Genomic DNA, 26,345 nt, shown 5'->3' on the forward strand with positions numbered 1-26,345 from the left:
CAAGCTGAGCTGTGGTCCACAGTTATAGGGTTTATTGCTACTTCCAAAGATGCAGAAACTGTGAGAACAGTAGTCACAGCAGCCCTGCAGTCCCAAGACTGCTAACAGGCAAGGAAGTGCAAGTCCAGCCAACTGTAGCAAAACTTGACATTCTGGAAGCCCACATGATCTCCACCACTACTGGAAGAGGAGAAAAACATATGCTTCTTTTCAACCTTCAGAATATTGTTTGTGCACATCATTGGAGGAATCTGAAACCAGGTGATGGTGTCTGAGGAAGTACAGTTCCCAGGCTTTCTGTTCCTGAGCCATCAGGGAAAGTATGGGAGTGACAGGGAGTCTGCCAAGGGCCATTAAACAGTACCAGACACAACAGGGAAAAGAAAAAGGCAGAGAATCTGGGGAAGATGTTGCTGGTGAGGGTGTATATGCTGAGTATGAAGTTGTGGCATGGCATCAAGTTGAGCACTGAGTAGGTCACTGGACAGCCAGATCTGGGCTTGGAGATTTAGATTTGGAAATACGGAGCACAAGAGGTAATAAGTGAGATTGGAGAAAAAGACAGGTAGAGATAGAGCTAGCAGAAAGAGAGAACAGAAGACTGAGACCTTGGCCATGAGGTGTGGTCATCTTTAGGTGATGGGAGAAGGAGACCTCAGTAGAAAACAGAGACATGTTTAGATAGGAAGGAGGAATATATGGAGAATGTAGCCATGAAGGCAAGAGAGAGAAAAACTTCAAGAAGGAAGAGGTGACCAAGGTAGGCAGATGCTTTAAGTCAAAAGACTTAGGACAAATTAGTGAGTGTGGTGATTTTAGGTCTACTGATGATAACAAACTAGTCTGAGCAGAGACATCAGGGCAGAAGTTGGGTGAAAGGTAGTTGTTGAGATTAATTTGGTAGGGAAAAATGTGAAAACAGAACATATAAACTATTCTTTAATATAGATGGTGGGAAGAGGAGAGAAAAGAGGAATACATTGCAAAGGGGGAGTGGGGCAAAGGAAGATTCCATTAGGGTAAAGTTGATGTTGACTTGTTTGACATCTGATTTAAAATTAAAAAAAAAAAAAAAAAAAGCTTATGGAGAGAGAGAGAGATCAGCAAAGGGGCGGGTATGAGAGCAAAGGTCCAGAAGAGATGGAAGAGGATGGAATCCAGGGGTCCAGCAGTAGCCATGGCAGAGGGGCTCGGGGACTTCTGTCTGTTAGTTTTCTAATTGGTGTTGTCACTGAGATGATCACAAATGTATTGGATTTCCTCCCAGAGAGTAGGGTGTCAAAGCAAGGACCATAGGAACATATCTTGCAGAGTGAAAATTATCCAAAATATCCAAACAGAAAAATCTGGAAATAACCACCAGTTAATATGAATACAAATGCCCTGTTCTGTATACTTATTGACTGCTGAGTGGTAGTGACAGCTCCTTGTTACAGGCTGTGGTTACTGCCAATACTCACCCATAAAAAGAACATTGGCATTAGATTTACTCAACTTCATCAATCAATTTCTTGGCTGTAGAAAAACTGCAATATCATTTTAGAGTCCCTTATAGCCTAACAAGAGGTAGATAATTAAGTCCTAGGGGATCTGTGTTCTAATAGGTTATTGTGGAGTGACCCTCTCCCTCCCCTTTCCAATCTAGAAGAAGTCTCTGTACTTCATGATTAAATGTGTCCATCTTCATCTGGAGGAAGGTAAGGATGACTGGAAGAAAGTTGAATGTGCTGCTTATTACTTGGTTTTGGATATTTGTATAGTATGCATGAGTGCATGCTAAGTCACTTCAGCTGTCACTTCAGGCATGTCTTACTCTTTGTGACCCGATGGACCGCAGCCCACCAGGCTGCTCTGTCCATGGAATTCTCCAGGCAGCAATACTGAAGTGGGTTGCCGTGCCCTCCTCCAGGGGATCTTCCCAACTCAGGGATCGAACCCATATCTCTTACATCTCCTGCAGTGGCAGGCAGGTTCTTTACCACTAGTGCCACCGGGGAAGCCCTTTGTATAGTGTAGGTGTGTAGAATTTACCAGTATTGCAATAATCCCACATGAATGGACAGACAACAGAGGTCTGCTCAGTTTCTCATGTTCACAGGGAGAGAGGGAGAAAGGGACTTCTGACCATGGATCTGGAAGTCCTAAAATAGCATAGCTTTAACATTAAAAGCAGTTAATGTTGTATGTATCTATGCATGCTGCCATGATAATTTCTAGCAATTCAATCAGCATAGCATATTCTCACTCATCATTTACATTTTAAAAATCCTGACACTTGGTAGATTTTGAGTGTTTATCAGTACTTAGTGTCTCATTTTTTTTTCTTTTGCAATAAGTCTGAAAATTGGTTTCTCTAGTGCTTTTACATATCAAAAATTTTTTTCTTTTTTTAAGTTAGTGCAGAGGTTATCTACCCTTTCCCGCAACTATCCTTGCTTCTTTCTTTCTGAAGCATTGAAAATTCAAGGATAAATAGACACTCTTTCCATCAAAAGTCACCCTATTTCCAGCCTCTATTTCACTGGGCAGAAATGGGCAATAAAAGTGCTGTATAAAAACTTGTATTCCACAATAAGAAATAATTGAAAACAATCAAATATTATTTAATATTAACCTTCTGGTTGGGAAATTTTGCAGACATTGGTACTAGTTTTATCATACTATTTCTTAGCAACAGATATTCTGATGTGGTTATTCTTTATTTTCTCATAGACATTCAAAGTCAAGAAGAACAGAATCTAAATAGTGGAGGAAAGCTGAACATCCCAAGTTTCGGGGAATAAATACACGTGTGCATGGAATGTAATGAGACCAGTGCTCCATTTAGGAATATGTATCAGTTGGGGAGCAGTAACTAGAGGTTCTGTTTGACACTGTTTGAGACACAGTTATAAATTTCCATGAAACTGTCAACATAACTTTAAATGTATGTAATTCAGTTGAAAGAGCCTTAACTAGTTTAGCTAAGAATGATGGAAAAATGCTTTGCATTTGATTAAAATGTCTGTACAGTACTATACAGTACTAAAATGGAATGCTCATACATTCAGTAGGGATACGGCCTATGATATACACACTTAAAGCATGTTTCTCATTACAAAAACTCATGGCAAGCAATTTAAAAATTGTAAACAAAATCATTAGTTTGAAAATCTCTTTTCTGTCAAATTAAATCCTACTCATTTCCAAAAATTCAGCACATATCAACACCTCCAAAGGACCTCTCTTAGCCTTAGATTTTTTTCACCTCCATGGCATCTTCTTTTGGAACTTATTACATATAGTGTAATTACTGGCTTACCTGTTTCCTATACTTAGCTGATTTTCTTTATTTGAGTGGCTGGTTATAGTACAAAGTGCATAGGTGGGTTCAATGGGTGATTAGCAAATAAGGAAATAGATAAATGCATGAGGGGATGATGAAAGAATGAATGAGTAAATGAGGGAATGATTATTCATATTATAAAAGGAATTGTCTTTAAGTTTTCCAGCATTGGAATTAACCTAGGTTCATTTAACCATACTTTCCATCTACTTTTCACCATCAACTATGCTCCAGATGAAGCTAATCAGTATATAACTCCACAACTCAAGAGATATTCCATACATTCAGGGTAAATTGATACTGACTTTGTGATGGAGATAACAGAAGACCTGAGATGCATACTGGGGCCCTCTAACTAACTCACAGATAGTTGTTGAAACAAGAATCCTGCACATTAAATTGTTTCTATAATATTTAACCATGCCAAGTAGTATATAAGTAAGTGTTTGGGGAAGACATGAGATTATAACAGAGATCCCCATAAGTCAATGTGCAAGAATCTCCTTATAAAAAATACAGATTCATTCTCAGAGACTCTGGATCATTAAATCTCTGGTGGACCTGTGAGTCTGAATTTTAATGAGATTCACCCCCACCCCACCTTGGTGATTTCCTGCAATTGTTCTTGAGAAAACACTTTTCACTGGATGAAGGAGAGACTCCAGTGGACCACAGCTATCAGGGAAACAGGAGATGGGACTTAGGCTGGAGCTTGATGGATACATGATATTTGGATAGGCAAGGAGGGAAAGGAAGGAATCTCCTTTTTCTTATGGTAATTGGAAGAAACATCTCTCTCCAAATACCAGATGATTATGATGATTGACAAAAATACACTTTCATGACATTGCAGTGTAAGGTGTATTACTCTGATGTTTCCTTTTTGGTTTTTAATCTACCACAGAAGCAGGTTTTAAATTGACTTCTTTTTCCCCAGTTTTCACTTTTACCTGTTAAATCTTGACACGTTCCTATACTTCACAATTTTTAAGGATCAAGCATGCCAGTTATTGCCATATCTTGAGTTGTGATGACATTTTAAACAAGGACTATTCGGTAAAAAATAACTGGAACATTAAATGTCTCCCTCTGCTAACACCACTGAGAAACCACCTCTTCTATTTTCCTCTCCGATGTGACTTGGATGATCACAAAAGTTCTGTGGAAGTACAGGCTGCTTTTCCATGTTTATAGACAGTTGCTATAAAATGGGCTGCAGAAACATGTATATCAACTGTCATGCTGAAAGCTTATCCTGTGTTCTTCAAAGCAAAACAGACTCTGAAGGTGTTGATTTGAAAATTTCCCATTAGAAGGAACACATTTGTAGACAATTCAGGAAGCTCAGAGGGACTAATTGTATAGGGTGGCGATCAATTTAGCATGGGTGAAAGAAGGGTGACAATGGATATCTAGTTGGGAAAGGAGAGAAGAGTCTCAGTAGTGACAGCTCAGTCAGCAGAGGGAGAGAAGTAAAGACCAACACGACTGACACCCATTTGCCTGTCTTGAGTTTTGGCAGTCAGCCACCTGGAGATGACTGTGTACAGTCAGACAAGCCGAGCAGACACTCACTGAGGAGTAGTTCCGTATAAGTTTTCAATTCTGACAATGCAGATATGGAAGACTTTTTATTAGCACTGGTATCTGGTTCTGTTCTCCTTGCTGGGTGCTCAGAAGACAAAATTTACCAGCTACCCTAGCATTTAGTCAGGGCCTGTGATTAGTTCTGGCCAAAGGCTTTTAAATTAAAGTGATTTCTGGAATGAAATAGTGAAAATTCCTACAGTGTTCACCAGTGTCTCTTTTCCCAGTAGCAGTGAAGGCCTCATGTTGAAAGGCTAAGACAGCTTGAGTATTTGAGTTATTCCACTTACAGGAAGATCATAATATTTTATCATCCAACCAGTACTTGTTGGAGTGAAAAGGATGCTATTAATAATTTTGCCAGGATGAAAGACATAAACTGGACTGTCCTGGGAAACCAGGACATAGAAACTCCCTACTCCTGGAGGACAGTTGACTGCCAAGGTACCCAGACCGTGTGTCAACATACAATTCAGTCATTTTTAAGCCACTGGGATGTTGGGGTTCTTTGTGACTCCAGTGTAACCCATCCTTTCCAGACTTAGAAGGTAGGTTATTCTTCAGACCAGTTGTTGCTGGAAATTAAGAGAGAGGTGCAGTGGCTTTTCTATACTTTCTGAAAAAAGGAAAAGACAGTAGGTGCCTCCATCAAGTGTTGACTTGATTGGTTTATATTCCCAAAGAGACTGTTTTCTATCTTTCTCACATCACCTCCAGAAGATCTATAATTCACAGAGCCTTTACTTCTGAAAGTTAGTTAAAGACATAAGAGAAACAAGTACCAACTTATATAACATTTCACATTTTGTCTCGGTGCATCCTCACAACATCCTTCTGGGGTAAGTAGGACTGACATGATATATCCATTTCATAGAGAAGAAGACTAAGGTTCTAGAAATGTAAGTGATTTGTCCAAAGTTGCATAGCTGGTACAAATGTTTCCACAAAACCCACTTATGTCATTTTAGGAAGTATAGGACTCTCATACATTTACTTACTATACTGTGGCCACAGTAGTTGAGGCTGGGAGAGGATCTGATAGCATCAATTTTCTGGCTGTGCTGTGGTTTGCAGTACTGTCTTCTTGATTAAGAGAAGCCACCCTAAAATATTATGAATCAAATGTCATAAGAAGCATATGAATTAAAGAGCAGGCCCATTGAATAATGCCCTGTGGCATCCAGGAGACTCCAGAAGCCAATTTTATGGATTCTTAAAACATCTCTTTGCTACTATTGCACTTTCTTGCCCCAAAACTTAACACTATAACTGGATCCCAAATATGGTCAATTAGATTTTCCTGCCCTTCTCTAATATTCCCAACAACAACAACAAAAAATACTAACTTACTGTGCTGCCTTGGACATTATTCAGATCCAGTGTAGAGATGGTTTGACTCTTTAACATTCACTCTTGTTTTTCAAGGCCCCCTGAAAAAGAGTCTTTAAGATGTGGAAAGTGAGAATCAAATTCATGATTAATTTCCCAGTGAGAAACAAGTCTAATCATGTCATTCAATTCTTCATTTTTTTCTGGGTCAAATCCCAAATAGGTTTTGAAGCATGATAAAACAGAGTGTGTGGTGAATTCTTGGTGGTCTTAACTATCTTGTGAGGAGCCAGTCACAACTGTCAAAAACATTGTAAGCATATGGTGGGCCTCATTTTGAGTACCTGACATCCTTACATTACTAGATTTAGGCTTTTAAAAGCATGGTGCAAATCAAGAAAGAAATCTTGATGACTCAGTCCACATTTTATTGTTTTCTTGACCAAGGTAAAATGATAAAATTCTCATTTTAAGAAATAGGGAAAATGATGCTCCAGCTATTTATGTTAATATTCTAGAAGAGAATAGCCTCTACTTAAAATTTAATATGTATCCTCATGACACATTAAACTATTTTTATTCCTATTATCAGCAGCCAATAAGAATAAATAGTGAGGACCAATTACAAAGAGAAATGTCTGTTATCTTCAAAGTTTCCCTAACCTTTGGCTACTAAGCTATAAAGATCTGTACCCTAAATAATGTGTTGCTGTGCTGTGCTAAGTCACTTCAGTCATGTCTGACTCTTTGCAACCCTATGGACTGTGGCCTGCCAGGCTCCTCTGTCTGTGGTGTTCTCCAGGTTAGAATACTGGACTGGATTCCCTTGCCCTCCTTCAGGGGATCTTCCCAACCCAGGGATCGAACTCGTGTCTCTTAAATCTCCTGCATTGGCCAAGGAGGTTCTGTACCACTAGTGCTAAATAATCCATTTATATTAAAAGTAGTTGTCTTGTTAATTCAAAGTTCTTTTTGGGCAATGTCAAACTCAAAGAATATTCATTCTTCAGACTACTCAAGAAAACAAAATCTTAGAAAAACCAAGTAAATCTGGGTGTATTTGTGGAAATTCACTATTTTGAGAAATTCTATTAGGGCACATCATAAGGGTAGATTTAGAAGTTAAAGAGACAAAACTTACTTACAAACAGAAAGAGACTCATAGACTTAGAGAATGAATTTATGGTTACCAGGGGGGCAAGGAAGGGGGAAGGGGTAGTTAAGAAGTTTGGAAAGAACATGTACACATAGTTATACTTAAAATGGATAACCAACAAGGTCCTATTGTATAGTACAGGAAACTCCACTCAATGTTATGTGGCAGCCTGGATGGAAGGAGAGTTTTGGGGAGTATAGATTCATGTATATGTGTCCCCGAGTCCCTTTGCTGTCCACTTGAAACTTTCACAACATTGTTAATCAGCTATGCTGCTAAGTCGCTTTACCCATAGAAGGCAGCCCACCAGGCTCCTTCATCCCTGGGATTCTCCAGGCAAGAATATTGGAGTGGGTTGCCATTTCCTTCTCCAGGTTAATCAGCTATACCTCAATATAAAATAAAAAGTTTTAAAAAAAAGGACAAGCTTTTGAGATTGGACATGGGGGACTGTATTAACTGTTGATTATTTTGTATTAATGAAGCTAATCATATTAATAAATACTGCATTAATTAAAAACCAGACTCTACTGAGAGAAGTACCCATTTTGTAGACCTTTTGTAGATTCGTGGGAGACATCACCAACCCTGCCTTCAGAACAGTGAAGACTACTAGTGAAATATACTTCTTTCTGGCATTCACCAGCACGCACAGGATTCTCTATCTCTGGATTAGTGTAAACTCTACAAACACATGAATCCATAAATGCAGTTTTGTGTTCTGCCTCTGTTGTGCAAAGACACTTGAGATTTGCTTGTTAACATTCAGGGGATTCCCTTCAACTCGATGTGAAAAATGAGGGTTTTCCCCTGAATGCATATCCCTGCTTCCTTGCCTTCTTAAAATCTGCCTCTCTCCACACAGTGAGCTCCCCATGCAGGATCAGGATAAGCCTGCCCATGAGGAAATTTATGTTGCTTTCTGCTCACATACAGATGGCCCTGGAGTGAATATGATGCAGTAATTCAAATTAGACTAGCACCTTTCGATCTGTTTATAAATGGTGCTGCGTCCCCATGAGTGAATTAAGAGCACTGTGGTTTCTGGGCAACAGTATTATTCTGGCAAAATTTGTGCTGAATTAAAAATATATATCATCTAGAAAAGAAAGAAGAAATCCTATCTCTCCAACATTTAGCTAGAGTGAATTTCAGTTTCTGTGCTGTTTTTAGTTATTGTCGACATAGATTTAGTCTTCCTAACTATTAAAATCAGGATAAGGAAAGATTGGGTTAAGAACATCAGAGTCACAGCCGACTGGGGATTGTCCCTGCTTACATGCTTAGATGTGCTAGCTTCTAAGTGAGGAAGCTTATTTGGTAAGGAAACAAGTGGGTGCACTTGGGCAGAACCCAGTTCTAAATCAGCAAAGTTTCCACATGAACAGTTTCATCTTGAAACTGAAAATTAGTCAGCTTTTCCTCTCACTCCTGAACTTGAGGAAAGCTTTTCACTGCAATTAAAATGGAGAGGTAGGGTAGGTTGTTGAGGAAAGCAATGGAAGTAGAATGGGAAAAAGAAATTTAAAACCAGAATTGAAAGAGACGCGTGTACCCCAATGTTCATCGCAGCACTGTTTACAATAGCCAGGACATGGAAGCAACCTAGATGTCCATCAGCAGACGAATGGATAAGGAAGCTGTGGTACATATACACAATGGAATATTACTCAGCCATTAAAAAAAATACATTTGAATCGGTTCTACTGAGATGGCTGAAACTGGAGCCCATTATACAGAGTGAAGTAAGCCAGAAAGAAAAACAACAATACAGTATACTAATGCATATATACGGAATTTGAAAGATGGTAACGATAACCCTATATGCGAGACAGAATAAGAGACACAGATGCATAGAACAATTTTATGGACTCTGAGGGAGAAGGTGAGGGTGGGACGTTCTGGGAGAATAGCATTGAAACATGTATATTATCATATGTGAAACAGAACACCATGCCATGTTCGATGCATGAGACAAAGGCTCAGGGCCGGGGCAATGGGATGACCCAGAGGGATGGGATGGGGAGGGAGGTGGGTGGGGGGTCCAGGAAGGGGAACACATGTAAACCCATGGCTGATTCATGTCAATGTATGGCAAAAACGATTACAATACTGTAAAGTAATTAGCCCCCAACTAAAATAAATAAATTTATAAAAAAAAAAAAAAAGCAAATGATTTGCAAACAATTGGGGAGACCATACAAAATACATTCTTCATTAATATAATTCTCCGATCCTTTCTCCTTTAGCAGTGGGACACTGGGCTTCCTTAGCAGAGATTAGTCGGCCAGGTGGTAAAGGGTGTCCAGGCTAGGGACTGAATCGCGAACCCTGGCCACATTAGGATAATATTCTAACTATCTAAGCTAATTAGTTGCAGATGAAGCATATGAACTGTAGACTGCATATTAAATATGACAGAAAGAGCAGGGAGTTATTTCTGGGAGATGTTTGATTGGTTTTACCAATGACCAGGAGCCCTGCGTCTTAGCCCCATGAGTCATAGCCCCTTTAGTCTTGCTGATACCTCTCACTTGTCATGACTTCTCTTTGACCAGTTAGATCTACATATAGGTCTGTAGGGCAATGACAGTCTAAGGAGCCAGGGAACGAATGAGTGAAAAAACTATTAGATTAATTTGTTCATTCACTTAAAAAAGAACTTATTGAACACTGACTCAGTAACACTAGCTATGCTTAGTTGTCAGAGATAAATAAGACAGTCACTGAACTTGAGGAACTCAGAGCTCATTAATAAGATGCTATGAGGTTATGATGGAGGAGAGCTCAGAGTGTGAAGAAAGCACAAAGGTAAGGCTTCTCCTTATGGAAAGAAGACTATCCACTTGGTGGTCCACTGGGCTCAGGTACAAAGGAGATCCTGCGCTTTACCTTTCTAGGCTTTCTTCAGATTCTGTGTGGTTTCAAGGCTGCCTGGAGACCCACTGGGCCTACTGGGGCAGGTCAAGGGCACTCCTACAGCAGTGTCTGAAGACAAACCGCCAGGTCAGCACACTCACTGAAAGTGGCCAAGATTCAGAATAGTGTAGCAAGCAGAAGCTAAGGTGAAGGTCAGAGTGCCGTAGAGACCTCCAGGCTCTAATCAAATAGAACAGACAGACTGGGAATAGTCTCAGGACCTTCACACATAGAAGCAGAAGGGCCAGCAACAAATCTGAAGACAAGTGACTTCTCTCCAGGTGTAAGGTGACACCACACCCAAATCTCCTTTCTCTGTAAAGATGGAGATCCACACAGCGAGACCTGCATAAACCTAGCAACCATTTGTGGAGGAAAAGCAGTTGCTTCTCTTCTACATTTCTATCCAAGAGATAAATGGTCTACATTTAAAAACAAATAAAACTTTGTCAATAATTTATTATGAAAAAAATTTAAATACAGAAAAAGTTGAATGCCTTTTATAGCAAACGCTGTAAACCCACCAACTAGATTCTGCCATTCACTTTTACTGTACTTTCTCTACTACATATCTAGCCATGTATCCACCTCTCTCTCCATCCATCATCTAATCATTAAAGCATTTCATAGTAAATTTCAGGCATTGATATATTTTGGCCCAAATTATGTAGATATGGGCATGTTTATTGCTAATTAGAGTTCCATATTTGTTTACTCCATATTTTTTTGTTTCAAAAAAAACAAACACTGTATGTACAGTGTATGTACAGTGATATACACAAACACTGTATGTACAGTGATATACACAAATTCTTAAATGTAGCGTTAGATGAGTTCCAGAAAATGCTTATATTTGTGCAATCCATCGAAACCCCTAGAGAGAAATAGAACATTAGCATCATCCCAGAAAGTTCTTTGTGTTCCTTACCAGTCAGTCCTTGCCCCTCCCCTGCCCTCTCTCGACAATCACTATTGTTAAATTTTACGTCGTTAATTAATTTTCCCTGTACAAAAGTTACATATAAATGAAATCATGTAGTATTTAGTCTTTTGTGTGTGCCTTCTTTCCCTCAGCCTAATGCTTTTGAGAGTCTTCCATACTGCATGTATCAGCTTATTCCCTTTGATTGCTGAATAGTCTTCCAATGTAGGAAATATGTATAGACATACTTTGTTTTATTGTGCTTCACTCTTTTGTGTAATACTTCCCAAATACTACATTTTGAAGGCTTGTGTCAACCCTCCATGATCAGATGATAGCTTTTTTTCTTTTTTAGTAATAAAATATTTTTAATTAAGGTATATACCTGGTTTTGTAGATATAATTAATAGGCTACAGTGTAGAATAAACATAACTTTTGTATGCAATAGGAAACCATTTGTGAGACTTTTTTATTGCAATATTTACTTTATTGCAGTGGTCTATAACTGAACCCAGAAACTGTCTAATCAAGGTGTGCCTGTCACATTGTTGTTAATATATTCTCTTGTTGATGGACACTTGCTTCTCAATGGATTTTAAAATTTATTTAAAAATCCATCATGTTAGACTAAGTCTAGGGTTTAAAGTAAGATTTGAGACAAAAGTGAATGCTAGTCAGCATGTGGAGGCTCAAGAGAAAGGTGTTTGGTTATATACAAAATAAATGTATTTTTTCTGAATACTCCAGTGGTAGTATGCTTAAACTTTTTAACCCTGCTAATAGGCATCCAATGAAAGACTTTCTTGTAAGCATTTCTCTTTTTTCCAGCAGATATGAGAAGGATGCTTGTCCCCTTATGGCCTTTGACCTTGCAGGATGGTTGCTATTCTCCAAATGGGGTCATGTGGCATGATTTCATAGGGAGGAGGCTCCAGGAGAAGGCAAGGTGCTGCCCTGCCCCAGGTCCTTCAGCCTTCTTTTTATTTGAACCACAGTCCCTTTCTTCTTGTCTTAAAATGAAATTCAGTCATGGAGGTATCCTTGCTTAAACTGATACACTTTCTCAAAATGAGAGGATTGGGAGTCAAATACAGTGAAACACAAGGAGAAGCAATTTGCAAGTCACAGCAGCAGCTCTCGACAAACTGCACAGTGTTAGGTGAAGAGAACATGGCATGCATTTTAGCAGAAGTGGGTGGGTTATGGTCTTGAAGCCTCTCACATAAGAAAATATGAGAGACTATTGAAAAAATGCATTAGTGATTTCATTATTATTTTATGTGACTCATCAGCAAATACACAAGTTAAAGTATATTTCTTAAAAACAAAAAGCATGATCAGCTTTTGGTTCAAAGAGCCTTATGAGTTACTAATTTGATTTGGGGAGAGTGACTTCTTGTTTTTGTGTTCATTTTGTTCCATTTCTGTCAAAAATGACATATTAAACTGAATATTTGATCACAAGAGTCACAAAAGAACACTTCAGTCTAATGGTCTGATCAGTTCCCAGAGTGTCATTAGGCAAAAGAGAGGGCAAGATTTGGGGAGGAAGAAAGGAGTGCAGATGAGTTCACTTTCCTTTACCTGCTGTTAGAATAAATTGCTCCCAGAGTGCCCTAGGATCCTGTTTTCTAATAATCCTTTCATTATTGAATGAATGAAGTTCTTTCGGGCTCAAATCATATTCTCTGATTGTGACATTATTAGGTTGTTTCCTGCCTTGAAGAGATTCAGGAAACCATTATCTTTGAACATTTACTTCCAGGAGAATCTTCCTTTGTTGTGCAGGGAGACTGTCTGTATAAGATATGGATGCAGATCCAATGACAATTCCCCAGTCATGTGCTCTTTAAAAGGGGGTCTGTGACAAAGGTGGATCCCTGAAGAGATTTTGTTTCAAATTCTCACTGATCCAGCTCTTAGGTGGTTTTGAATTGTTATTCTCATGAATTCTTTTTTAATGTCCTTTTTTTCTAACTTTTAAGTTTTTGCCCCTTTTAAGCCAAACCTTTTTTTTCTTTCCCTTCAGAAAATACTATAGTGGTGGTGGTAATTAAGTGATATATACCGTAAAACATGGAATCTGTTTTTAATTAAATACAGTTCTTACATTTTTATTTATGTTATCTAAAATATACTGTTTGCGTATGAATTTAGTTTATTTGTCTGATGGGTATAGGACTTAACTTTTAAAAAATAGTTCACTTAATATATATTAAAATTTATTGCATCTCACCAAGTACAATTTTAGCCTAGACAGTGTTTAGTTATGATAGTTACTTGACCCATACTTAGAGGATGAAAGGATTTAATCTCAGGTTAGACAAAAGTGGGGAAAAAAACAGAACTAGAAGATATTAATTAAGGTTAGTGTTTAATGATATGTTCAACAAATCAGCAACTTACAAGCAAGAAAACTCTGCCCATGCCTGACCTGGAGAAAGGAATTGGATTATTTTTAGTTCACATTTGGGAAGCGAATGATGTACTTGTTCTGTGTGCAGGCTAGACTCATACACTAGCTATCAAAATAATAAAACAAAGTGTCACTGGACATTACACTACAATGGATGGTGCTTCACAGTCTTTGATTTTTAAAATAAGGGAGTTTACTAATCTTTTTTAAAAATGTCATTAGGGAATAAATAATGGTATATTCTTATAAGATTCAAAATATTTCTCTGTCACCAGATTCATAAAGGTTGTGAAAAGATGAGACAACTTAATTTTTTTATCAAAAGTTGAGCTGAGTCCCTATAACTCTGTTCCAAGCTGTAGCTTGGATATATAACTGGTTTTAATTATGAATTTGTGCCAGAAAAGTGTTCACTGGGTTACTGTGGGTCTAGGCTGCTTGAGATTCTGTTTTAACAATTTTCTGTCCACGCCCTCTTTTTTCTTTCTTATTTTTTAAACTGTGAAGTCAAGAAGAAAGGGGAGAAGGTGAATAAATGTTTTTCTTTTTGATCCAGCAACTCGTGCATAGAACTTTTAATTATACAGAAGAAATAATTCAGCAAGATATACACTGAAACAGAATTGTATTCTAATTTATTGATGACAAAGACAAGATTTTATTTTAACTGAGTTTTACCTATTGGGCCATAATTAAGCCAAATTTTTATATGAATGATTAAAATAAGGATTAACATGAGAAAGACTTTCAGGCTCTTTGCTAAGATGGGGAAATAGTAGATTAATATTTAGGAGATGGGAGTCCAGTCCCTGCTGACTGATCTTAGGCAGTTATTAACATTACATGAGAAAGACTTTTAGTCTCTTTGCTAAGGTGGGAAAAGAGTAAATTAATATTTAGGAGATGAGAGTCCCGTCCCTGCTGACTGATCTTGGGCAAGTTATTAACATTATCATTACCCTTCTCTTTTTTCCTATTTAAAATGTTTGTATTTATTTATTTTGCTATTCTGTGTCTTAGTTGCAGCATGTAGGATCTTCAGTCTTCCTTGCAGCATGCAGGTTCTTTCAGTTGCAGCATGTGGGATCTAGTTCCCTGACCAGAGATTAAACCCAGGCTCCCTGCATTGGGAACTCAGTCTTAGCCACTGAACCACCAGTGAAATCCCTACTTTTCTTGTTTATGATAGATTTAGCAAATATCATGGAAAATCTACTACCATTAAACAGATTGTTTCTGTTTTTATAAAATGAAATTAGAAAGTATTAAAAATTGGCTTTCATCACTTATTATTTCAGAATTTGAAACTTCTTCACACCTATTCTTTTTTCATAAACTTACTTTGTCTTTTCTAGCAGGTCTTTCTAACCTCTCCTCAGGTCAGAAATAATATTTTTGCTTTCTTGGGCTTAGCAGCTAATAGGTGTTCAAAAATATAACTCCTAATTAGGAGTTAAGACTCCTCTTCATTTAAAATCATTTCCTTGAATGTAAATAAAGCCTAGTGGAAACAGGATGCTGTTTTTACAGTCATGAAAATAGTTTAATGCTAACTCCCTATCCAGCTAACCATGATCGTGTAAGTAAGCCACTTAACCTTTTTGGGCCTCAGCTTTATCATCTACCACAGAGATATAATGATATTTTAAAAAATGCATTGCCATTGCTATATGCTCATTCATATCTGACTCTTTGTGACCCCATGTACTGTAGCCTGCAAGGCTTCCCTGTCCATGAGATTCTCCAGGCAAGAATACTGGAGTGGGTTGCTATATCCTCCTTCAGGGGATCTTTCCAACCCAGGGATCAAACTTATGTCTCCTGCATTGCAGGCAGACTCTTTACCTACTGAGCCAAAAGTGCATTATAATGATTAATAGATGAGAGAGTTCTTTGACAAGTTTAAAGTACTACTTAATCACCATTAATAAAGTGAGATATATGAAACTATTGGAAACATATTTTGTTTTCCTGGATGGATTCACGAAGAGGTGGCTTGTGTAAATGTGCAAAAAAATATAATTCTCTGTACACTCATAATCAGTGTCCACCATCTTCTCCAAATCCTGAAAGGATAATGGTTCCACTCCCTGAGAAGGCAGAATTTCCCCAATTATAACCCAGGTTTGGATTAGCCCAGTTCATCTGCAGTGTCTCTTCTCTGCTGCTAAGTAATGATGCACCATATGAGAAGCTGGCTTTCTGAACCACACTATCTTGGTTACTGTAAGGGTCTTGCCACTTCCAGGAATTCATAGACCCCTACAGCCCCTAATTTTTCTTGCTAGATGTCTGAATGAGAGAGAGGGCTTAGTCTACTTCTCCCTACAACTCTTCTAAACTAGGATCATATTGAGTCACTAGAAAACATGCTTCAGGATGGGACTTGAAGAGACAACCGCTCAGGCTCTGGGCACAAGAGCACTGTGTTCAATGTGTTTCATTCAGGCAGCCCACTCTCAGAATTCTGGTCCATGAATCCTCATGGATAAGTCCCAAGGACAAGGCCATTTGAACACCGTTTGAATATACATTTTCATTGCTTGTTACAGAGTAAGCATTTAATATTCAAAAAAAAAAAAAAATGAATCAACCAGAGAGTCACATAATAATGTCTGAGTGCTTACTTTATCCAGAATTGAAGGATATATTAAGAATATATGACATGGTTCTATACAAAATATTGTAATTTACTTCAGAGGACAAAGCATGCATACATGAAATCTTTGAGGATTAGAATGGAGAATTTTTAAATGAAAGAATAAGTATAGGGTTGTAAGAATTCATAGAAGTAGGATACTTCTCTTAGGAAGTGAAACTTGAGGTGGATTTTGAAAGATGGATGGCCCATGAGAAGATGAAAGGCTGTTGGCATTCCAGAAAGTATCAACAGCTTGGGACAATGTCTGGAAATGGAAATGAGTGTGTGTGTGTTTTACTCTTCTCTTTTGGGCTTCAGCGGGGAGGTATTGGGAAGGGGTACTTTGACATGGGTACTTAATAAGATTATGGCATACAATATATGGTATAATGTGACCTATAGAAATATTCATAAATGTGCATTAAGATGTATTTGTAAAGATATTTATTAATTGAAATAGCAAAAATTTTGAAGCAATTTAAATTCCATCAGCACAGGAATGTTTAAAAAATTTATGGTACATTCACATTATGGAATATTAGTAAGTGGTTGAAAAGAATAAAGTAGATCTTTGTGTGCTGACATAGAAAAATCACCATGGAAAGATGTAACAGTATATTAATGGTGAAAATGCATTCATGTAGGATTTGTCGACTTTGAAAATTGATTTTTAAAAAATCGAAAGAGTATTTCAGAAAGATTACTAGAGTGACATTGTGTCAAATTGAATGTGAAGAGGAATGGAAGATGTTCACATGAGTATAAACATGAGAGTCCAAGGAAAGAGACCTGAATGGTAAACAGAAAGAGAGAGAAGCCAGGGCCATTCTGCAAAATGATCATAGAGGACTTATGACAGATTCTTAATTCATCCTCTTAACAGAGGATGAAAGAGAAGAGAGAAAAGAGATTTCTAGGCTTTAAGCTTAGGGAATAATTTGCTAAAGAATGATTTCTACTAACTGAATAAGACCCGTGTTAATAGGAAACATTTCTTAAATTATTTATTCATCTATCTATCTATTTTTGTTTGTTCATTTTTCAGGATGGAAGAAACAGTACGAAATCTACTACAGAGTCAAGGACCTCCAGAACAGAAAAAAGAAGAAACTGTTAATATAATGGTCTATCAGGTACACCACATGTCTTACTCTTGGCTGAGTACTGGTCAGCTTGTTTTGCTCAGATTTCTATATCTCTGTCCACCCTAACCTGAAGATAAATCAGAAAGGATGGCCCGACCCCAGTGCTGAGAGCCACCCCAGTTACCTCTGTTTGAGGAATCCTATACATGTTTACTTCATTCATTCATTTCTTGTACTTTGTGAAAAAGAATCATAGATTTAGTTGTAGGAGAGTGCCAAAAGTAAGTTTATAGTGATGCAGAGAGACCTGTAGAAGTATTGCAGAATTCTAACCAGGGCTGTAAAAGAGGTATCTGGGAACAAAGAGGAGGGAGTAATTCTTCCTGTTCAGGGAGGTAAGGAATACTTCTGAGTGCTCTCACATGTAAGGTGGGACTGAGGAATAGAGAAACAAGAGAAAGAACATTCCAGGCAGAGGGAAGCCTACGTAAAGGGGCAGTGGTGTGAGTGTGCATGACAGGCTCCTGGAGAGGAAGACCATCCCAGGATGCTGAAGATCTGCTTGAGGTTATGCCTGTCTGCTCCTCTTATGTGTGTGGCCTTGCGCCTTAGGCCACATGAAGTCTATAGAGATCCAAAGAGAGTCAGTGGTCAATAGACTAACAAGTTGTCACCTTTTTATAACCCTTATCCCCCGGTGCTTTAACACTAGCAAAGTTAGGGGCCTTCCTGGTGGTCCATTGGGTAAGAAGCCACCTGCCAACATAGGGGACATGGATTTGATCCCTGCTTCTGGAAGATCCCACATGCTGCATGGCAACCATATCCATGCGCCCCATCTACTGAACCTAGAGCTCTAGAGCCTACGAGCTGCAGCTACTGAGCCCATGCGCCACAACTACTGAAACTTGAGTGTCTAAAGCCCGTGCTCTACAACAAGAGAAACCACCTCAATGAGAAGCCCTTGCACTGCAACTAGAGAGTAGGCCCTGCTCTCCACAGTTAAAGAAAGCCAATGCACAGCAATGAAGACCCAGCATAGCCAAAAATAAATAAATCTTTAAAATAAAACAAAAAACACTAGCGTGGTGACCAGGCTAGGAAGCTGGGCATCTAATCTGAGCAGGACCCAAGTTGGCCACACAGATAAGAAGACTCTGACAGCTCAGGCACTCTACCTAGATCAATGGAAGACTTTTATTGAAAAGCCCTTAAAATCACAAATAAACACCCAATATCCATTGCACAACTATGCATAGAGAGCTTTTAAAAGCTAAAAAAGTCAAGGGAATGGGTCAAAGTTTAAGGTGATCACTGGGCAGCCCCAGGTTTTGGCTAGCTAGGAAAGCAAGTGGGCTTGGAGAGGCAAAGAAAGGAACCCAGCTGGTAAAGGTCATTTCACACTAGCTTCCCTGAATTCACAGTTTCTGGGCTCTGCAACCCAACTTATGATGACAGTATTGAGAGGAATCTGATAATAAAAGTCACAGTGTCATATAAAGTTAAGAAATCTAGGTAGAGTTAGCCTTAAGAAGTCTATGTGTGTGTTTAGTCTCTAAGTAACGTCTGACTCTTTGTGACCCGATGGACTGTAGCCCACCGGCCCTCTGTGCATGGTATTTTCCAGGCAAGAATACTGGAGTGGGTTTGCTGTTTCCTTCTCCTTCTCCAGAGCTTAGAGGAGGAAATAGCAAACCCACTCCAGTATTCATGCCTGGAAAATCCCATGGACCGAGGAGCCTGTGGGGCTACAGTCCATGGGATCGCAAAGAGTTGGACATGACTGAGTGACTTCACTTTCACTTTCTCCAGGGCATCTTTCCAACTCAGGGATCAAACCTACCATTTCTTTGTCACTTACAGGCTATTTCTTTACAGCTGAGCTACCGGAGAAGCCCCTAAGTCTGTGTCCTAAATCATTGACTCTTGAGACACCTGCAGGGCTACAATTTGACACTGGAGACAACTGTTCTCCATCTCCAGTGAAAATAATGTGAGGTGTTGACTTAAGTTAACTCAGAGGAGATTAAAGTTAGCTCCATAAAGACAATAGAAAAACCACTAAAATCTATTTCTAGGGAAAAGGTTTAGGTTCTTCTTGAGGTCATCTTCACGTGGGGAAGGCATACCCAGATTTTCCTGGTGTGTGGTCTCCTGCAGTTAGGATAAGGTTTTAAGTGCTTCTAGGTCTGAATCTTTCCTAGGTAGTAATATCTCCTTTGGCAGAAAATTAAAGTATAAGTAAAAAAAAAAAAAAAAAATCAGATTGACTCTGCATTAAATGGTTCTGTTTAACCTTAAAGAATCATATGCACCTGAAAGTTCAGTCCTCTCTGCCCCCTGGTAACACCTCTGCCCCCACAGTAACACCTGGCTTCAATTAGAACTAAGTAACTTAGCATCCCTTCTGTGCTTTTTCCCATGTCCTCATTGTAGCTCTGTTTCATCCAGGTTCTTATTTTCTCTTAATCATTCTTTGCTTATCTCTTTACCACTTATTAGCCAAATCTGTGGTATAGACATCATCAGAATTCATTTTATGAAACCAGAAACTTCTTAGAAAAACAGAGACTTCTAAAAATGTGTTTTTAAAGCTATTTCCTCTTTGAGAGTTGCTACTTGGAGGAAGGGCCCACTGTGGCACTAACGAATGGCTGAGGGGCCCTCTAACCTCGCTGAAACCTTCCGGCATTAGTGGTCTCAGGGTAACTGGTAACCGTTGCCTGGTAATGTGTTGTGTGATAATGGCACCCAACAATGGCTGCCTGCTAAGGGCTGTGCACTGTCCCGCTGTGTTACAATTCCCCCCTTTTTGTTGATGCTTCTCAGTTTTAAGGAGAATACCTGGGCTCGTTCAGCCAGTAGTCGATGGAGGGGTTGTCCTTAGAGGAGAGTGAGGTAAGAGGCCTCAGGCCGGCAGGTGAGCTGGGGAGGAGGCGAGGCACAGGGAACAGGCTGGGGATTGTGTCCTGCAGGGCCCCAGAGCTCTGGCCAAGGCTGTCTGGCCCTTGAGTTGGTGGTGAATCTCTCTCCCATCCCCACCTCTGTGACCTAATAGCAGTGGGAGTCTGCCTGGGTCTCAGACTTTGGTACCTGGCCTGTGCCGTCTGAGGAGCCTGAGGACCGGTTGGGTCCTGAACACCTGGCTCCCTCAGCAACAACAGCTGGGCAGGGTCTGGGTGCATGGCCCTAGGGAACTGCCAGCTGAGATCCACCTCCTCTCAGCCAGGACCTGGACCTTGGAGGGTGAAAGTTGTGCCTTAGGTCCTTGCTTGTTCTTCTCAGAACAGGGAATAATTTTATTTGGTGGAGGTTTACAGGAACATCATTATCTGACCATGACCTGACCTCAAGAACAGAGGTTCTGACACCAAGAAGTTTGCAACAACTAAAGACGTCCCTCCCTCACCTTTCCTAGAAAAGGGCTTTGTTGAAAGCTTTGTGGGAATTTGGGATTTTTAAGGCAGGTAGCTCAGCTGGTAAAGAATCCGCCTGCAATGTGGGAGACCTGGGTTCAATCCTTGGGTTGGGAAGATCCCCTGGAGGAGGGCATGGCAACCCACTCCAGTATTCTTACCTGGAGAATCTTCATGGACAGAGGAGCCTGGCGGGCCACAGTCCAGACATGACTGAGCACCCATCTCCTTGCATTGCCCTATAATAAACATTTCTCTACTCCAAACTCAAAAAAAACCCCAAAAAACCTCTTTCGTCTTAATAGTCCAGTCTGTTAGATTTGGGAAGTCAACTCTTCTCTCTAGGGAGGAGACAGTTACTAACATGAATTCATGCTCCACGGAAAGGAGTTTTCAGCTATTGCATTCATTGGCCTTAGGTTCATTATCAGGAAAATGGAAGAGGAATTTGGGTTACATGAACCATAAAGGTCATTTATAGATCAAACAGTTATTTATTGAGTTTTTACTGTGGATTAGGCACAATTTTGTCCTCTGGGGATTCAAGACATGAGAACAGAGAGAAGGGTGGCACTGAGTCCCAGGGAGGTCCCTGTCACCTCAGTCATCACAATGTTCTAAATATGGGAATAGTAGTAAAACCAGTTGTGCAAGTTGTATGTGATGAAACCAGTGGACTGCATAGTTAACACTATCTGAGGTCATATTCTTTAGAGTAAGAGCTGGGAAATTTGTTGTTTCATTAATATGAAGGGTTATTGGCACAACTGACTCAAATTTTCCAACAGTAGATTTCTCTGACATGAACCAGAGGCCCATGCAGAGCTGAGGTCCACAGGAAGGCCGAAGTGGGTTTTATTTTCTATTATGGAAGTGTTTGTCTTGAGGCTTTTAACTCTGAGTTAGTATAGTAACAGTAGCATAATAGCTTTCTAGGTTCCGGTCCCCTGCCAATTGCTGGCATGCATTAAAAGGTGGTTCTAGTTCGTTCAAGGGGCATGTTCCTGAAGACTTGTCAGAGTTGATTACTTGTATCATTTAGAGCTTGTATAATTTTCACCTAGACCCACTGGAAAGTCAGTAGTTTTTGTTCAGCAGCTAAGACAAACCTGCCTGTGGCTATCAGTGGTTTCACCAGCTTTGTCACTGTGCACTTCCTGACTTTTTTTTAATTTGGAGAATTTGCGTAATTTCAAGGTTTGGACATCAAATGACATAAATAGCATTTTTATGTGATCACAGTTTAAAATATACCTAGTTCAGGGTCCCATTGTAGCTTAGTCCCCACAACAATCGTGCAGGAAGTACTGTCACTATCCCCACCTTACAGACGAGGACACAGGCTCCCAGAGGTGAGCTCTTGCCCCAAAATGCAGCTGGAAGTAGCTTAGAAGGGATTTGAACCCTAGCTGGTCTGACTCCTTGGCCTTAACTCCTTATGCAGATAAATTCTAGAGGGATGAAATCATGGAGCCTGAGTTACTCTGCTAAATGGGACTTGAACCTAGGCCTTTCCACTGTCCGTCTAGAGCTCTCTCCATTCATTCATTTACTTGCTCCTTCATTCATATAAATTAGTTATTTACTTTTGCAACTATGTATATTATGTCCTGTTGCTGCTGTGGCAACTTAATGGCTTAAAACTGCACAAATTTATTGTCTTATGATTCTGGAGGTCAGAGTCTAAAATCACTATAGCAGTAGGGCTACATTTTTCTGGAGGTTTCAGGATAGAATTATTTCCTTGTTTTTTCCAGGTTCTAGCATTCTTTGGCTTTTGGCCTTTTCCTCCATCTTCAGAGTACATCACTGCAAACTCTGGATCCCTTGTCATGTCTCCTTTTTCTGGCCCATCCCCATAATCCAGGATAATCCCCTATCTCCAGATATTTAATTTAATCACATCTGCAAAGTCTCTTTTGCCATAGAAGGTAAAGGAAGCACATTCACAGGTTTTGAGGCTTGGTAGAATGTGGACATTTAAGTGAGGGAATGTTATTCTGTCTACTACACTAAATAGTACATTAATCTAGCAGGTGGAGGTACCTAGCTGACACCAAGCTAAGTGCTAGAGACAGAAAGATGCCTTCTCTTGGGAAGCTCAGCTTACAGGATGCTGGAAACTAGGGAGGAAAGGCAGATAATTGAATATGTGCCACACTGTGATAGGAGCCCAGAGAGCAGCCTGCATGAGTTCTGGGAACACAAAGGAAGATGCCACCACACCTACTACTCCTCTCTCCCTGGAGACTCTGCTCCTGCCTAGGACTTCTTTTCAATAATCGATTTCCCTTTTCCTTTAGCCTCTGATGTCATGGACTCAAGAGTCATGCACACCACAGTCTGCCTTTCACAAAGCATCTTAAATCTCTGGTATTTTAATACAACTGTGACTGTCAGGACACATGCGTTTGGTGCTTTTACAGTTGTCAAAGTGCTTACACAGAATGGGTCTCATTTGTTCATTTTAGCAGTCTCTAAAGTAGATATTATCCTGTTCATTTTTAAGGATGAGTCTCAAAGAAGCCTGATTGAACTCTGGTAAATGCTATGTGGTAGAACAAGAAAGAAATCTCAGGCTTTCCTAAGTGAGATACATAGAATGAAACTGAGAAGTTACCAGTGAGATAATCAGATGGTGCAGGAGGGAACAGACAGACTTCCCTGCTCACAAAATCCTTGTCTCCAAATACAAAAAATCAGTGAAAGGAAAATGAAATCAATTAATAAGCCATATAATATTTGCACATGACATTTCTTTTGTGAGAGAGACAAGCCCGTGAGTGAGAGAAATATTATCAATATATAGGAGGAAAGGGACATACCTAGCACCTAGGACAGATTCTTTTCATTACAGGAAAATAAAAGACTTCAAAGGATTTTCTGTAAAGGAGGCTGAAAAGGAGAAACATCTGTTTCTCTCTTCTTCTGTTTCTTTCTCCAATTCATTTTTCCCTAGGTATTTGGGGGTTTCTTCTGTGTCATATAGTGTATCCCTGAAACCTCTGTAACCATTTCATTTAGTTGAGTAGTTAGGAAGCATATTAGATAAAACATTCATGATTCAATATGAGCAAGGGCAATTAAGCATAAATGAAATGGAGCAGTTTGTTGAGAGGACATTACTCCTTCAGCTTCATCTGTCAAAATATTTCAACCTAGACAACCTAAGATACAGAGAATTTTAATCCTGATAATACATTACCCATTAGAGTCCTCTTGAGTCTGTAGCTACCTTTTGTGTTGCTTTGTTGTAGCTGATAGATTTCTTCTTGTCTCTGCTTCTCTCTATGGAACATGAATTGAACCCATGTTAGCTCATTTATTTAGAAAGAAAAAAGGGGACAGGTAAGTGCAAACAGAAATGAGGGGTGGAAAGAGACCTGCATGTGGCTACAGTTTCTGCCACCAACAGGACTTTTGACCTCAGATTGTGTGTGTGTGTGTGTGTGTGTGTGTGTGAATTAAGAGGTTTGGGACTAGATTAATAATCACAAACCCAAAAACCTACAGTTTCCAAATAATACAAATGTTTAAAATGGCCTAGATATGAGAACAATTGTGTGTCCTCTGGGGGGTTACAGACTATTTTCCCACTTTTGATAAGGAAATAGATACAGAAAGATGTGGTGTTTGTTTGTTATTCAAAGGCAAAAAAGCCTTGGTTTTAAAAACCACAATAGCATCATACACTGGTTTATTGTCAAAGGGCAATAGTGATGGACACTGTGGCAAACTGACCGAAGAGTCTGTCTGGTCTAAAGGCAGCAGTCACAGTCCCACTGCAGCAGATTCAGATGACTCAGGATATACACAATGTGGACAGATGTTTCAAAAGAAGATGAAAGTTCAAGTTTTTATGAGCAGTTTCTTAATCCGTAAATAATGGCATATATATATTTACGCAGATTAAGTAAAACATGTGCTAGACTCAGGGCAACAACCCTCAGCACAGAAAAATGATTTTGTGTGTTTTTTCTTGCTCTTAGAACTCTGAGATTTTGATGCTTCTGTGCAATCCTGTGAGACCTGGTCTGCACAAAGTGCAGCACAAAGCACATCACCTACAGCACCACGACCCCTGCTTCTAACACGTGCTGAGCAGCTATGTACTGGTCACAGTCCAGTCATTTCACAAGTGTGGGCTCACTGAATTTTCACAGGAACCATTTGAAATGTCTCCATTTTACAAAAGAGGAAACTGAGGCACAGAGCAGTTAGACCGCCTGCCCAAAGTTACTATCACCAGGGTTATGTCCCTTGAGTGACCTGGCACCCTCTTGGCAGGCAAAGTAGGTCGCCACAAAGATGGAGTGCGGGAGCTTTGTCAGGAGGTGCCATTGTCCCAGCAGAGCACAGCAGTGTTGTAATGGTGTCCACAGTCAGTTTTCTTCACGCCTTTACTCTGCACATCTTTGTGCAGAGCCCTGGGCTGTGTGGCATCTGAGCCCAGCTACATCTCTTCCAGTGATGGTCTAAGCTCAATTATTGATCCCTTAGCCTGTGTTTAAAGCATTACTGTCTGATAACCCGGTTATTTCCATTCTAAACGATCTAATTGAAAATCAAAATGAACTTTTCCTTACATAGTTCCTTAAAAAGTAGTATTAGATGTGATTAAGCAGCTGATGCTTGGGGAAAGGATATCTTTCTAGTCATTATAAAATCTGTCAAACATCAAATACATATCCAGATTCTTTTGTGTACACAGAAAGCATGTGACACAGGCTGGAGTCTTTCTCATTGAAGCCCAAGTCCTGCCTAGCAGAGATGTTAACATTAGTTCATAATTTAGAATTTTTTAATTGAAGTGTAGTTGATTTACAATGTTGTGTTAGTTTCAGGTGTACAGCAAAGTGAGTAGGTTTTGTGTGTGTGTGTGTGTGTACACACATATTCTTTTACAGATTCTTTTTCCTTATAGATTATTACAAAATAATGAGTATAGTTCTCTGTGCTATACAGTAAGCTACTATTGATTGTCTGTTTTATGTATAGTAATGTGTATATGTTAATCCCACACTCCTAATTTAACTCTTCCCTCCTCTTTTTGGTAACCATAATTTTTTTTTCTATGTCTTTGGGTCTATTTCTGTTTTGTATATAAGTTCATTTGTACCATTTTTTTTTTAGACTCCATATATAAGTGATATTTGTCTTTCTTTGTCTGACATACTTCACTTAGTATTGTAACCCTAGGCTAGGTCCCTCCTTGTTGCTGCAAATGGTTTACTTTTTATGGCTGAGTAATAAGCTGTTGTATATACATACCACATCTTCTTTATCCATTCATCTTTGATGGACATCTATATTACTTTCGTGTCTTGGCTGTTGTGAGTAGTGCTTCTATGAACATTGAGGTGCATGAATCTTTTCAAATTATGGTTTTCTCCAGGTATATGTCCAAGAGTGGGATTAATGGATCATATGGTAACTCTACTTTTAACTTTTTTTAGGAACCTCCATACTGCTCTCCATAGTGGCTTCACCAATTTACATTCCCACCAACAGTGTAGGAGGGTTCCTTTTTCTCCATAACCTGTCCAGC

General features: G+C 39.4%; 1 protein-coding gene and 1 long non-coding RNA gene across 4 annotated transcripts in view; one reads left to right on the plus strand and one right to left on the minus strand.

Annotated features, from left to right (window-relative positions):
• Positions 1–26,345, plus strand: part of NCKAP5 (NCK associated protein 5) — a 1,233,002-nt gene that overhangs the window by 861,087 nt on the left and 345,570 nt on the right. For all 3 annotated transcript variants that reach the window (XM_081579255.1, XM_081579258.1, XM_081579257.1), the window contains one exon: positions 17,342–17,429. In XM_081579255.1, the coding sequence (XP_081435381.1) occupies positions 17,342–17,429 (88 nt within the window). The remainder of the gene's footprint in view (positions 1–17,341; positions 17,430–26,345) is intronic.
• Positions 2,314–20,413, minus strand: LOC145541797 (uncharacterized). The gene is made up of 3 exons (XR_014079293.1): positions 20,226–20,413; positions 6,263–6,354; positions 2,314–6,015 (listed from the first exon to the last, which is right to left on the minus strand). It is a non-coding gene; the product is annotated as an uncharacterized LOC145541797 (long non-coding RNA).

Source organism: Giraffa tippelskirchi, chromosome 3 (assembly GCF_054371585.1).
Source record: "Giraffa tippelskirchi isolate mGirTip1 chromosome 3, T2T-mGirTip1v1.2.pri, whole genome shotgun sequence".
NCBI classification, from domain to species: Eukaryota; Metazoa; Chordata; class Mammalia; order Artiodactyla; family Giraffidae; genus Giraffa; species Giraffa tippelskirchi.